This window comes from Piliocolobus tephrosceles, chromosome 5 (assembly GCF_002776525.5).
Source record: "Piliocolobus tephrosceles isolate RC106 chromosome 5, ASM277652v3, whole genome shotgun sequence".
In the NCBI taxonomy this organism is placed as follows: domain Eukaryota; kingdom Metazoa; phylum Chordata; class Mammalia; order Primates; family Cercopithecidae; genus Piliocolobus; species Piliocolobus tephrosceles.
This window is the reverse complement of record NC_045438.1, coordinates 126,122,444-126,137,860: the sequence shown is the minus strand read 5'-3', so window position 1 is coordinate 126,137,860 and position 15,417 is coordinate 126,122,444. Positions and strand designations below refer to the sequence as shown.

Sequence of the window (15,417 nt, the reverse complement as noted above, 5' to 3'; positions counted from 1 at the left end):
GGAGCCCCTGTCTGAGGGGGAAATGCAGCCCCGTCCTCAGGGAGCCCTAGTTTGAGGGGAGACACAGCCCTGTCTTCAGGGAACCCCAGTTTGAGGGAAACGCAGTCCCATCCTCAGGGAGCCCCAGTCTGAGAGGAGACACAGCCCCATCCTCAGGGAGCCTCAGTCTGAGGGAGACACAGCCCCATCCTCAGGGAGCCCTGGTCTAAGGGGAGACACAGCCCAGCCCTCAGGAAGCCCCAATTTGAAAGGGAAACACAGCTCTGCCTTCAAAGAGTTCCCATCTGAGAGGGGAGACACCTCATCTAGCCAGGTTCTAGTCTTCTTCCTGAGATGTCTACGAATTGTTTAAGAAGAGCAAGCAGGTACCTATATGTAGTCTGTGGGTTCCCTGGGAAGAATGGTGAAGAGCGAAAGCTTGGTGCCAGCTTCTCCCTCAGACTGGGGACCCCTGGCTAGGCCTTCCTGGCTGGTAGTTCCTGGTTCCAAAATGTCTGAGCTCCTTCATGCTCTACCTCTCACCCCAAGACACTACAGCTCTGCTCATCCTGCGACCTTTAAAAGAAGTATTGTAAACTGACTGAAGACCTCATGTCCTTCCTCATGTGCTGCAGTAAGATGCACAGAGCGGCACTGTAGGAAATGTTCTTGCCACAGCTGAGCCTGATCCAACCACACCTCGACCCAGACTACTGGTTTATGAGGAAATACAGGGAACAGAAGAACAAGTTAAACAACACCACTTGACTGCAATTGCCCAATTCCAAACTATGGGGAATTCTGCAGGAGAATCCCAGTTTCTCTTACATACATGGCATGAAAAAGAGGCCAGTTTCCTAGTAAAACAGACAGGAAACCAAACAACCAAATGCAAAGCATGGACTTGATTTGGATCCTAAATTGACCAACTGTAAAAAGCATTCCTAGACTATCAGGGAAAACTGAACATAGACTGGGTATTGGTTGATATTGCCATTAATTCTGTTGACTGTGACTGGTCTTGTGCTTATGTTCAGCAGAAACAAAAGGGCAAAAAACAAATAAAGCCTCTTTGTCTGTTGGAGATGCCTATTAAAGTATTTACAGGTAAAAGGAAAGTATATCCAGGATTTGCTTTAGGATATTCAGAAGGGGAGAATGTGTTTGGGGGAGGGTAGTATACATGAAACAGGCAAAATGTTGATATTTGTTCCTAGGTGATGGCTTCTTGTCTTTGGGTCTTTAGTTTTTGTTTTTGTTTGAGACAGAGTTTCTCTGTTGTTGCCCAGGCTGGAGTGCAATGGTGCAATCTCGGCTCACTGCAACCTCTGCCTCCCAGGTTCAAGTGATTCTTCTGCCTCAGCCTCCAAAGTAGCTGGGATTACAGGCGCTCGCCACGACACCCATGCCCAGCTAATTTTTTTTTTTTTTTTTTTTTTGTATTTTTAGTAGAGACGGGGTTTCACCATGTTGGCCTGGCTGGTCTTGAACTCCTGACCTCAGGTGATCCACCCCCATCAGCCTCACAAAGTGCTGGGATTACAGGCATGAGCACCGCGCCAGGCCTGTAGTTCTCAACTGATGCTCTTTTATCTTATTTTATTGCATTTCCAACTTCTATTATAGAAAAAACTCAAGCTTTTACAAAATTAGGGAGTTCAGTATAATTAATTCCCATGTAGCCATCACCTAGCCAGGTGTGGTGGCAGCACACCTGTAACTCCAGCTACTTGAAAGCTGAGGTGGGAGGATCACTTGAGCCCAAGGTCTCTTAAAAAAAGGGAAAAACAGACTGGGCGTGGTGGCTCACGCCTGCAATCCCAGCACTGTGGGAGGCGGAGGCGGGCGGATCATGAGCTCAGGAGATTGAGACCATCCTGGCTAACACGGTGAAACCCTGTCTCTACTAAAAACACACAAAAAATTAGCCAGGCGTGGTGGTGGGCACCTGTCATCCCAGCTACTTGGGAGGCTGAGGTAGGAGAATGGCGTGAACCCGGGAGGTGGAGCTTTCAGTGAGCCGAGACTGCGCCACTGCACAGGCGGGTGGATCACCTGAGATCAGGAGTTCGAGACCAGCCTGGCCAACATGGTGAAACCCTGTCTTTACTAAAAATATAAAAATTATCCAGGTGTGGTGCTGGGCACCTGTAATTTCAGCTACTCGGGAGGCTGAGGCAGGAGAATTGCTTGAACCCGGGAGGTGGAGCTTTCAGTGAGCCAACATGGTGCCACTGCACTCCAGCCTGGACAATAGAGTGAAACTCCATCTCAAAAAAAGAGAGAGAGAGAGAGAACTATACATCTCTTTCACTGATCCCTTGCTCAGAAAAGAGAGAGTCAGTGAGGGAGACAACGTTCCTGGATTTGGCTCCTCCCTCTGAGAGCCTCCTCCAAGTGTAGCAGAAAGTGTGTCCCCCTCTTCCTGGCCCACCCAGGACCACCAGGCCAGGGGAGCGAGATGTGGGAGGTTGAAGCCCAGTGACAACCCCATTTACCACAGGCCCTGCAGAGCCCAGGATGGTGTTTCTAGTTTCTGTGGGGCCACCTCGTGATTATTTGAGATGTTGGCACAGAAGCACTGGAATCCGAACCTAATCCATTCATGTTTTCCAACCCTGCATCATCTCTGTCCACTCCTTTCCCTGTCCTTCTGGGAGAGGAAATGGAGAACAAAAAGACAGGGAAAGGCCGGGAGCGGTGGCTCACACCTGTAATCTCAGCACTCTGGGAGGCCGAGGCAGGCAGATCACCTGAGGTCAGGAGTTTGAGACCAGCCTGGCCAACATGGAGAAACCCCGTCTCTACAAAATTACAAAAATTAGCTGGGCATGATGGTAGGTGCCTGTAATCCCAGCTACTCAGGATGCTGAGGCAGGAGAAGCACTTGAACCCGGGAGGCGAAGGTTTCAGTGAGCCGAGATCGCGCCATTGCACTCCAGCCTGGGTAACTGAGCAAGACTCCATCTCAATTAAAAAAAAAAAAAAAAGACAGGGAAAGACAGAGAGAAGAGGGAGAAAAGCAAGACTTCCCCTACCCCAAGCAGCCTGGATAATTTGAGGCTTCTGTCACTCAGTGAACAAACACTCATTTAATGCCAAAGGTATACAAGAGGTACTTTAACATCACTGGAAAACAGCAGAGTAGGGTGAAAGGAGCAGAATTAAAATCTGGCATGCCGTATAATGGAATATTATTTCACCATAAAAAGGAATGAAGTTCTGATATATGCTACAACGTGGATGAACTTTGAAAACACTATGCTAAGTGAAAGAAGGCAGACACAAAAGGACAAATGTTATATGACTCACTCATATGAAATGTCCAGAACAGGGAAATCTACAGATACAGAAAGTAAATGAGTGGTTACTTAGGGCTAAGGGGAGGGGAGGCTAGGGAGTAAAGCTAAACTATGCAAGGTTTCCCTTAGAAGTGATGAAAATGTTCTAAAATGGATTGTAATGTTGGTTGTCCAACTCTGTGAATATACTAAAAACCATTGAACTGCATACTTTTAATGGGTACATTGTTTGGTATGTGAATTATATCTCAATAAAGCTGTTTTTTCTTTTTGTTTGAGACAGGGTCTCGCTCTGTTGCCTAGGCGGGAGTGCAGTGGTGCAATCTCAACTCATTGCAGCCTCAATTGCTTGGGCTCAGGTGATCCTCCCACCTCAGCCTCCCGAGTAGCTGAGACTGTAGGCACACACCACCACACCTAGTTAATTTTTGTATTTTTTTGTAGGGATGGGGTTTGACCACATTGCCCGAGCTGGTCTCGAACTCCTGGGCTCAAGTGATCCATCCGCCTCAGCCTCCCAAAGTGCTGGGACTATAGGTGTGAGCCACCACAATTGGCCGAAAATGTTTTTTTTTTTTTTTTGCCTCCCCCACTTCCTATTGTGTGATCTTAGGCATGTCCCTTAACCTCTTGGGCCTCAGATTTCTCATATGTAAAATGGAGATAATAATACCAGCTGGGCGCAGTGTCTCACTCCTGTAATCCCAGCACTTTGGGAGGCTGAGGCGGGTGGATCACTTGAGGTCAGGAGTTCAAGACCAGCCTGGGCAACATGGTGAAACCCCGTCTCTACTAAAAATACAAAAATTAGCCGGGCGTGGTAGCACATGATCTGTAATCCCAGTTACTCAGGAGGTTGAGGCAGGTAAATCCGTTGTACCCAGGAGGCAGAGGTTGCAGTGAGCCAAGATGGTGCCACTGCACAGCAGCCTGAGCAACAGGGCAATATTGTCTCAAAAAAACAAACAAACAAACAAACAAAAACTAAAAAAATTAAGACAAAAACTTCCAGGAGGGGTTTAAGACAAAAACCACCAGGGGTGCAGGATAAATTTGGGTCTTTTCTCCCTCCCAAATGACTTGGCAACATGGTCATAGGCAGGCTGGGAATGGGGTGCAGTCACTGGGCTACTCCCCTGAGACAGAGCAGCCAAAACTCTTGTAAGGCCAGGTGCTGTGGCTCACACCTGTAATCCCAGCAATTTGGGAGGCTGAGTCAGGCAGATCACTTGAGGTCAGGAGTTCCAGACCAGCCTGACCAACATGGTGAAACCTTGTCTCTACTAAAAATACAAAAATTAGCCAGGTGTGGTGGCAGGTGTCTGTAATCCCAGCTACTCAGGAGGCTGAGGCAGAACAGTCTCTTGAACCCAGGCGGCGGAGGTTGCAGCAAGCTGAGATCATGCCACTGCACCACAGCCTGGGTGATAGAGTGAGACTCCATTTCAAAAAACAAAAACAAAAAAAAACTCTTGTAAATTCCCATTAAAAAATGGAATTGTTTCTACCTAATCTTATTCATTAGATCAGGAACCTTCAGGAGCCAGTCCTGGATCTTAAAGATTCCCCTGAGAAATCTCCAAAACCTGCCCACCCCTCCATGCTTACTGAGGCTATGCATTCTATCCTCAGGTTCCTGGGGGTCCCAAGGTGGGGCACAACTGGGGAGGCCAGAATGCAGGCACCCAGCTCCTCCTCTCAGGAGCTGGACTGAAGATGCCAGAAGGTGAAGACCTCAACTTTCTCTAGCCCAGTCTAGTGAAGTGCCCACTGCACAGAATGGAAAGTTATTCCAGGGACAGAGCCTGCAGAAATGCCTGGAAATCGTGGCACCACACACTGCCCATGCCCCGTCTGTGTCAGCGGAGGATCCCTGTGCATTTTCTCCAGGCTACCCGTGCTCAGACCAGCTCACTTCTCCTGGGATTGCTTCCCCACAGTCCTCAGGTCAAGCAGCAGAAAGAGGCTCACCCCAAACTCTTTGTTGGCTCATCCAAATTTGATGGGGAGAGGGGAAACAAAAAAAAGGAGAATTCTGCCTGGCATGGTGGTGGGTGCCTATAATCCCAGGTACTCTGGAGGCTGAGGTCGGATGCTCGCTTGAAACCAGGGTTCAAGACCAGCCTGAGCAACAGAGTGGGCCTCATCTCTATTTTTTTTTTTTTTTTTTTTAAGAAAAGAATTTTTTCTATTTTTTTTAAGGCAGGGTCTCACTCTGTCACCCAGGCTGGAGTGCAGTGGCACAATCTTGGCTCACTGCAGCCTCGACCTCCCAGGCTCAAGCGATTCTCCCACCTCGGCCTTCCAAGTAGCAGGGACCACAGGTGCATGCCACTGTGCCCTAGCTCTTTTTTGTTTTGTTTTGTTTGTTTTTGTTTGGTTGGTGTTTTTTCTTTTTTTGAGGTGGAGTTTCACTCTTGTTGCCCAGGCTGGAGTAGAATGGCACCATCTCAGCTCACTGCAGTCTCCGCCTCCCAGATTCAAGCAATTCTGCCTCTGCCTCCCAAGTAACTGGGATTACAGGTATGTGCCACTGCACCTGGTTAATTTTGTATTTTTAGTAGAGACAGAGTTTCACCAAGTTGGTCAGGCTGTTCTCAAACTCCTGACCTCAAGTGATCCACCCGCCTCGGCCTCCCAAAGTGCTAGGATTACAAACTAGGATCACCAGGCCTTTTTTTGTTTGTTTTTTTGTAGAAGTGAAGTCTTATTATGTTGCCCAGGCTGGTCTTGTACTCCTGGCCCCAAGGGATGCTCCTGCCTCAGCCTCCCAAAGTGCTAGGATTACAAGCATGAGCCTGCACCTGGCCAAAAATTTCTTTTAAAAAGATCTTGGTGGCCAGGAGCGGTGGCTCACGCCTGTAATCCCAGCACTTTGGGAGGCCAAAGAGGGTGCATCACTTGAGGTTAGGAGGTCGAGACCAGCCTGGCCAACACGGTGAAACCCGATCTCTACTAAAAATACAAAAAAATTTAGCTGGGCCAGGCACGGTGGCTCAAACCTGTAATCCCAGCACTTTGGGAGGCCGAGATGGGGGGATCACGAGGTCAGGAGATCGAGATCATCCTGGCTAACACGGTGAAACCCCGTCTCTACTAAAAAATACAAAAAACTAGCCGGGCAAGGTGGCGGGCGCCTGTAGTCCCAGCTACTCAGGAGGCTGAGGCAGGAGAATGGCGTAAAGCCTGGGAGGTGGAGCTTGCAGTGAGCTGAGATCCGGCCACTGCACTCTAGCCTGGGCGACAGAGCCAGACTCCGTCTCAAAAAAAAAAAAATTAGCTGGACGTGGTGGCGGGCACATATAATCCCAGCTACTTGGGAGGCTGAGACAGGAGAATCAGTTGAACCAGGGAGGCAAGGATGCAGTGAGCTGAGATCGCACCACTGCACTCCAGCCTGGGCAACAAATAAAAAAATAGAAGGATCTTGTTGGATAATAACCTCCCTCTCCCTGCCCTTTTGCTGGCCTCACCTCTTTGCCATCAGAATCCTAGCCCTGGGGGTGTGCCAAGATAATCCAGAAGGTAAATGCTTACCATTTCTCAGTGCTTGTGATCTCAAAAATATATATATATATAACTTACATTTTTCATGGATGGGTTTTGGAGAGCTAGCTTTGTCATGTAAACTTACTAAACCCTCCAAAATGAAGCCGTGAAAACGTGAACAGAAAATTGTTTTAGTTTTCCTTGGAGGTGGGAGTAGGTGCCATTCCACAGTCTCTCATTCAGTCCTTCTTTCATTCCTTCTACCAGCTTTAGATAAGGGCTGTGATCTGGTCTCAGGCACTGCCCCTCAGGCAAACCCAGCTCTGAGCAGCTTTCTGAACATAACCCCAGGAGCCTCACTTCCCTTGTGGGCCTTGTTCAGTGATGATTCGTGTAGAAGTCTGTGGGACTGGGTGCGGTGGCTCACGTTTGGAATCCCAGCACTTTGGGAGGCTGAGGCAGGAGCATCACTTGAGCCCAGAAGTTTAAGACCAGCTTGGCCAACGTGATGAAACCCCATCTCTACTAAAAATAGAAAAATTAGCCGGAGGCTGGGCAAGGTGACTCACGCCTGTAATCCCAGCACTTTGGGAGGTCGAGGCAGGTGGATCATCTGAGCTCAGGAGTTCAAGACCAACCTGGGGGCAACATGGCGAAACCCTGTCTCTACTTCTCTACTGAAAATACAGAAAATTAGCCAGAGGTGGTGGCTCGCGCCTGTAGTCCCAGGTACTCGGGAGACTGCGGTGGGAGAATCAGCTGAGCCTGAGAGGTGGGAATTGTAGTAAGCCTGGAGAGTGAGACCATCTCAAAAAAGTGAGACCCTGTCTCAAAAAAAAAAAAAAAAAAAAAAAATAGCCCAGTGTAGTGCCACACACACCTATAATCTCAGCTGCTTGGGAGGCTGAGGCACCAGAATAGCTTGAACCCAGGAGGTGATGGTTGCAGTGAACCAAGATTGTGCCACTGCACTCCAGCCTGGGCAATAGAGTGAGACCCTGCCTCAAAATAACTATTAATTAATTAAATAAATAAAAATAAAAGTCTGTGGAAAATGATAATGTGATCCTCTCCAGGCAAAGGTGGTCCTATCAGGCTGTACCCTTGGAAGGCAGCCCACTGCGGTACGAGGTCACTGGATGGTTTTGAAAAGGAGAAAAGCATTTCAGTTCTAAGAAATCTGTGTGCTAATTCTTTATTATTTATTTATTTATTTATTTATTTTTTCTGAGATAGGGTCTTAGTCTGTTATCTAGGCTGAAGTGCAGTGGCATGATCTCAGCTCACTACAACCTCTGCCTCCTGGGCTCAAATGAGCCTCCTGCCTCGGCCTCCTGAGTAGCTAGGACCAGAGGTGCAAGCCACCACTCCTGGCTAATTTTTTTATGTTTTGGTTTTGTTTTTTTGTTTTGTTTTGTTTTTTTAGAGTCAAGGTTTCATCATATTGCCCAGGCTGGTCTCGAACTCCTGAGCTCAAGTGATCCTCCCACCTTGGCCTCCCAAAGAGCTGGGATTACAGACGTGAGCCACTGATCCCAGCCCTAATTGTGTCTTAAGACCATGTTTGTGGAAAGTTAAAGCCAAAGGTCCATTTTTTTCCTGGAAATTTAGCCTAAGGGAAATAAAAGACAGAGACAGAGAGAAGTAAAAGGCTCAAAGATGCCCATTCAAGTGTTATTTATAATAGAGGTAAATAAAAATTTGAATGCCTGCCTAAGCATGTACATTCATTCAGTGGACTTCTTTTTCTTTTCTTCTTCTTCTTCTTTGAGACTGAGTCTCACACTGTCTCTCGGGCTGGAGTGCAGTTGCACGATCTCGGCTCACTGCAACCTCCACCTCCCTGGTTCAAGTGATTCTCCTGCCTCAGCCTCCCGAGTAGCTGAGATTACATGTATATGCCACCTCGCCCAGCTAATTTTCTGTATTTTTAGTAGAGATGGGGTTTCACTATGTTGGTTAGGCTGGTCTCGAACTCCTGACCTCGTGATCTACCCACCTCGGCCTCCTAAAGTGTTGGGATTACAGGTGTGAGTCACTGCACCTGGCTTCAGTGAAATTCTTATGCAACCACTAAACATGATCATTTTGGACATTATGCAAATGTTATACTATCAGATTACAAAATGGAACACTAAATTGTGTGTGTGTGTTTTTTTTTTTTTTTTTTTTTTTTTTTTTGAGACAGAGTTTCCCTGTTATTGCCCAGGCTAGAGTGCAATGGCGAGATCTCAGCTCATCGCAACCTCCGCCTCCCGGGTTCAAGCAATTCTCCCACCTCAGCCTCCTGAGTAGCTGGGATTACAGGCATGAGCCACCATGCCTGGCTAATTTTGTATTTTTAGTAGAGACGGGGTTTCTCCATGTTGGTCAGGCTGGTCTTGAACTCCCAACCTCAGGTGATCCACCTGCCTCGGCCTCCCAAAGTGCTGGGATTACAGGCATGAGCTACCGTGGCCGGCCCTAAATTGTCTTTATACTATGATTACACTGTATGACTATGTAAATGTGAACAAGACTAGACTGAAATGTAGAAAAATTAAAGGCATTAATCAAGTTATGGGTGAGAAGCTAGCTTGAATTTGTTTTCCTATTTTGGTTTCTCTTAATATTACTGCTGCATTTTTTGTGCGTGTAATAGAAGAATTTTTCCCAAGTCAATGGAGTTTGGAAAATTTCCCACCAACAAGTTGGTTCGGGACATTGAAGGAGTTTTGATTCGGCTAAATATTTGCCTGAAATTTTTGAATCCATTGACCATTGAGAGTGGAGTGACCTAGATCGTTCCTTCACTCTGATACAAAAGGGGACTTGGAGTTACCGAGAGATTTGAATACATCTATCCAAGAACTGACTCTATGCAGGAGACAATCAAGGGAAATGATGGAGGAAAAGATGAAAAGCCCCTTCTCATCTGCTCACAGAGGCTGGTTCTACCACCGGCCTCTCCCACTCCCCAGGAATTCCGCTTGTGCCCCTGGCTTCACGTTCTCCTCGGGAGATTTATATAAATCGTGGCATCTTGTGCTGCCCCTGCAGACCTGTCACCTAGGAAGGGCACAGTCCTTTACAATCCTCTCCTGACTGCGGATTTGCAGCAGTAATCTCCATCCACAAGAAAATAAAATCCCAAGAAGTGACCTTCACTTTGACGTCCCTTCCATCTGCAGGGCAGCTAAGCTAGCCATTTGGGCGTCATTAGTGTTGTTTTGGGCTTCAGACATGTCCTGCTGCTGCTACCAATGCCCTGAGTTCAAGTTCCCTTTGGACTTACCAGCCTTACTCAGAAGAAAAAAACCATCCCTAGGAATAACTGAACCCCTAACCACAGCCAGGTAGGGTCGAGTCGGACAGAAAGAAGAGGTGAGTGAGAGCGGCTGCCTCAAGGCAGGCAGCCCTTTCCCTGAAAAGTCACTCAAGCCCCAGGCTGGTGGGCGTGTTGAGAAGAGCAGCCCACTGGAGCCAGCACACAGGCTGTTCCCTCTGACACAGAAGTTGAGAGTCTCTCTTTCACCAGCACCTCCCACAGCCTATCGCAGCATTTTACTTTTACATACGCCAAGAATACTTTAGAAATGTTTTATCACATTGCACTATCATGACTTACTAAGTAAAAACAGCAGGCATTTGATGAGTACCTGCTGCATGCCAGGTGCCAGCCAGGGCTAGGAGGTGACTTCCAAAATTACCTATTCTATTCCAGTGCCTTCATTTAGCAGATAGGCAAACCACAGCACAGAGTGACTAGTGACCTGCCCAAGGTCACAAGACCTTGAACAACAGAGTCAAAACTTCAGCCTAGATCTTGTGACTTCCCCTTCCCTTGCTCTTTCCAACATATCCAGACAAACATCTTGGGAATGGATGCTCAGGGTTGAAAGGTTGGAAAACAAGGGAACTAAGTAGGAAATTGTTTTACTTTTTTTATCATTTTTATTTATTTATTTATTTATTTATTTATTTATTTATTTATTTATTTATTTGAAACGGGTTCTCACTGTGTCGCCCAGGCTGGAGTGCAGTGGCGCGATCTCGGCTCACTGCAAGCTCCGCCTCCCGGGTTCACACCATTCTCCTGCCTCAGCCTCCTGAGTAGCTGGGACTACAGGCGCCCGCCACCAAGCCCGGCTAATTTTTGTGTATTTTTAGTAGAGACGGGGTTTCACCATGTTAGCCAGGATGGTCTCAATCTCCTGACCTCATGATCTGCCCATTTCAGCCTGCCAAAGTGCTGGGATTACAGGTGTGAGCCACCGTGCCTAGCCCTAAATAGGAAATTTGAACTTCTGGGACTGAATCCAGCTACTTTGAATGAATGAGACAAATAGCCAAATAGCACCTCAGTATGCAGACACACATTCCTGCCTGGCTCTTCCTCCCAAGGAGCTCCTATCCAAACAGCTTATATAAATTGACACCTTCCTCCCACCTTAGCCAACATTAGGTTGAACCATATGAAGCTGCCATTTTTTTATGGGTCAAAGAGGTAGAATATTAGCAGTTTCATATGGTTCAACCTGATACACCCTCACATACGCAGTAATAAGGTGTGCACCCAATGGAGAGGAAAAGGCACTGGGTGTGGGGAGAGGGGCTGGTCAGAGGCCTGAGCCTCAGTGTCCCCGATATATTAATAGCTCTGACCCCAGGACTGGAAGCCACTCACTCTTTGACTTCTTTGGAGGAAAAGTCCAGGTAGCGATTGCTGATCCACTGAATCTCAAACCAGTCCCGAAAACCGTTGTTGCCGCAGCATTTGAACTCGATCTGAAGCATGTCGATGGTCTTCTTCATGAAACATCTGCCGGGGGTGTCTGTGTCCCGGTAATACTTCATACCGTTCTTGAGCCCTTGGCCCAGGGTGTTCTCCAGTGAGCCCCGCAGCAGAAAGCAGCAGAGAGCCACGAGGAAGAGGACGATGTTGAAGAGGACACAGATAGCCAGGTATGGCTTCAGCCAGGGCTTCCATCTGGCATACTTGGCCGGGTCCAGGGCATCGTAGCAGATCTTCCCAGCCAGAGAGTTGAAGACACAGGATAGCACCCCCATCCCTATCAATGAGTTGGGCACAAAATGGCTCTCGGAATTATTCATCACATCGCTCCTCTTTCGGAGTTCAATCTTCAGGAACAGTCCTAGGCTGAAGATGATGATACCAGCCAACACAGAGAACCAGTTCATGAGCCAGAGCCCTTGGGCCAACTTGACCCGCTTCTTCTGGTCAAACTTGACTTTCAGTAGTGCCATGCTTGCGCAGTGTAGTCCGTGTTGCTTCCCACGGCACAGCTCCCACCCCAAACCTTAACGAGCCCAGAGGCGGATGACTTAGGGCCTTGGGAAAAGTGCAGATGGCCCAAGCTGTAGGGAGCTGCCCTGGGGGCTGCCCATGTCGAGCCCTCCTAGCCTGGGATCCCCGCAAATGCAGTAGTGGTGGCAGGGGTCTCAGAATCTCAGCTTGAGCAGGGGCTAGTCCTGGTCCTGGGCGTTGTTTCTTCAGCGCCCTTCCCAGCCAAGAAGGGGCAGCCTGAATGCTGCAGATTAAAAGTGGGATCCACAAGACGTTTTGCTAATCTCTTTAGCCAGGTTCATCCCATTAGATAAAGCCATGCCACTCTCAAAACATGGTCAAAAGCAGCCTCCAGGTACATGCCGGACCAGAGAGCTCTGGGTGCAGCTTGGAGAATCAGGAGCAAAGGGCAAGAATGGCCAAAAGAATGGGCTATATCTGGAGGTCTGGCTCAGACAGTGCTGCTCCCCAAAAGCACATTTCCAGGCCAATCTCCTTCAACATTTAAAACTTTCTGTAGGTCAAATAAATTGTTATCCTCTTTGAAAAAAGAAATGACAGGGCCAAGCACGGTGGCTCACGCCTATAATCCCAGCACTTTGGGAGGCCAATTTGGGTGGATTGCTTGAGCCCAGGAGTTCAAGACCAGCCTGGGCTACATAGGAAGACCCCGTCTCCACAAAAAAAAAAAAAAATTAGTTGGGCATGGTGGCACGCACCTGTAGTTCTCCCGGCTACTCTGGAGGCTGAGGTGGCAAGTTCACCTGAGCCTGGGGAGGTCAAGGCTACAGTGAGCCGTGATCATGCCACTGCACTCCAGCCTGGGTGACAGAGTTAGGCCCAGTCTCAAATTAAAAAAAAAAAAAAAGAAAAGAAAGAGAAGAAGGAAGGAAAGAAAGAAAGTGACGGATTGTGAGAAAACATTTGCAACTTGTAAAATTAAAAAGTAATATATAGTGGCCAGGCATGGTGGCTCATGCCTGTATTCCCAATACTTTGGGAGGCCAAGGCAGGTGGATCGCTTGAACCCAGGAGGTGGAGGTTGCAGTGAACTGAGATCGCCCCATTGTGCTCCAGCCTGGGCAACAGTGAGACTCTGTCTAAAAAAAAAAGAATTAATATGCAAAAATGTTTTAAGTCCCACAAATTCACAATAAACAAAAATTCACAATCTAAAGATCAACAATCAACTGGAAAAATAGGCAAAAACCAGGAACAGACAATTCATAATAAAGAAACTTGGAAAGTCCAATAATCTGGAAAAGATCTCAACTTGAGTAATAAGCAGGAAAACGCAAATCCAAACAACAATAAAAGACCAAACTTGGCCGGGCACGGTGGCTCACACCTGTAATCCCAGCAGTTTGGGAGGCCAAAGTGGGTGGATCACTTGAGGTCAGGGGTTCAAGACCAGCCTGGCCAACATGGTGAAACCCCCATATCTACTAAAAATACAAAAAATGGCTGGGCATGGTAACAGGCACCGGTAATCCCAGTTACTTGTGAGGCTGAGGGAGGAGAATCACTTGAACCTGGGAAGCAGAGGTTGCAGTGAGCCAAGATTGCACCATTGTACTCCAGCGTGGGTGACAAGAGTGAAATGACATCTCAAAAAAAAAAGACCAAACTTGATCCATCAAATTGAACATATGTCAAAATTGTGTCACCATACATCAACAAAGAGAGTAGAAGTAGAAATGTACACTCTTGGTGAATCTGTAAATTTATTATTATTATTAATTAATGGACTATTTTTTAGAGTAGTTTCAGGTTTACAAAAAAAATTGAACAGAAAATACAGGGAGTTCCCATTACTCCCCATCTCCCCAACCAGTTTCTCCTATAATTAGTATCTTGCATTAATGTGGTACATTTGTTACAATTAATGAACCAATATTGATGCACTATTATTAACTAAAGTCTATAGTTTACATTAAGGTTGAGTCTTTGTGCATATAATTTTATCACTTTTACCAAATGCATAATGTCATATATTCATCATTACTGTATCATACAGAATAGTTTCACTGCTCTAATAACCTGCTGTGTTCCGCCTATTCATTCCTCCTTCCCTCACTCCTCAGCCCTGGGCCCTGGGGTTTCTATAGTTTTGCCTTATCTAGAATATCATACAGTTGGAATCATACAATATGTAGCCTCTTCAGACTGATTTGTTTCCCTTAGCAATATATGTGATTAATGATTCTCTGTATCTTTTCAAGGCTTAATAGCTCATTTCTTCTTATCACTGAATAATGTTTCATCATATGGATGTACCACGGTTTATTTATCCATTCACCTATCAAAAAATATCCTAGTTGCTTCCAATTTTGACAATTATGAATAAAACTGCTATAAACATCCATGTGCAGGCTTTTGGTGAAAAGTTTTCCATTCATCTGGGTAAATATCTAGGAGCACAATGGCTAGGTTATATAGTAAGACTATGTTTAACTTTGTAAGAAACTGCCAAATGGTCTTGCAAAGTGGCTGTACAATTTTGCATTCCTACCAGCAATTTTTACTCCATGTCCTTGCCAACATTTGATATTGTCAGTGTTTTGGATTTTAGCCACTGTAATAGTTGTGTTGCCGTATCTCGTTTGAATTTGCAGTTCCCTAATGACATTTGATCTTGTCATGTGTCATGTGCTTATTTGCCATCTGCCTATCTTCTTTGGTGAAGTGTCTATTCAGCACTTTTGCCTGCTTTTATTTTTTTTGAGTCAGGGTCTATCTATGTTGTCTAGGCTGGTCTCAAACTACTATACTCAAGCAATCCTCCCACCTCAGCCTCCTGAGTAGCTGGGATTATAGGTACCTGCCACAATGCCCAGCATGCTCACTTTTTAATAATGTTGTTTGTTTTCTTTAGAGTGTAAAGTTTCACAGCCTTTTGGAAGGGCAAGTTAGCTATACCTATTACAATTTTCAAAAAAAAAAAAAAAAATTTAGAGATGGAGTCTTGCTGTGTTGCCCAGGTTGATCTCAAACTCCTGGGCTCAAGCAATCCTTCTGCCTCAACCTCCCAAACTGCTGGGATTACAGGTGTGAGCCACCTTACCCACCCTAAAATTTAAAATGCTGGCCGGGCGCGGTGGCTCAAGCCTGTAATCCCAGCACTTTGGGAGGCCAAGACGGGCGGATCACGAGGTCAGAAGATCAAGACCATCCTGGCTAACAGGGTGAAACCCCGTCTCTACTAAAAAATACAAAAAACTAGCCGGGCGAGGTGGCGGGCGCCTGTAGTCCCAGCTACTTGGGAGGCTGAGGCAGGAGAATGGCGTAAACCCGGGAGGCAGAGCTTGCAGTGAGCTGAGATCGCGCCACTTCACTCCAGCCTGGGCGACAGAGCGAGAC

At 46.8% G+C, this 15,417-nt stretch overlaps 1 protein-coding gene across 1 annotated transcript in view; it reads right to left on the bottom strand.

The window, feature by feature from the left end:
* Positions 1-12,281, bottom strand: part of PRPH2 (peripherin 2) — a 25,891-nt gene extending 13,610 nt beyond the window's left edge. The window contains exon 1 of the mRNA XM_023213058.2: positions 11,437-12,281. Coding sequence (XP_023068826.1) covers positions 11,437-12,017 — 581 coding nt within the window. The 5' untranslated portion in view covers positions 12,018-12,281. The remainder of the gene's footprint in view (positions 1-11,436) is intronic.
* Between the last annotated feature and the right edge of the window lie 3,136 nt (positions 12,282-15,417).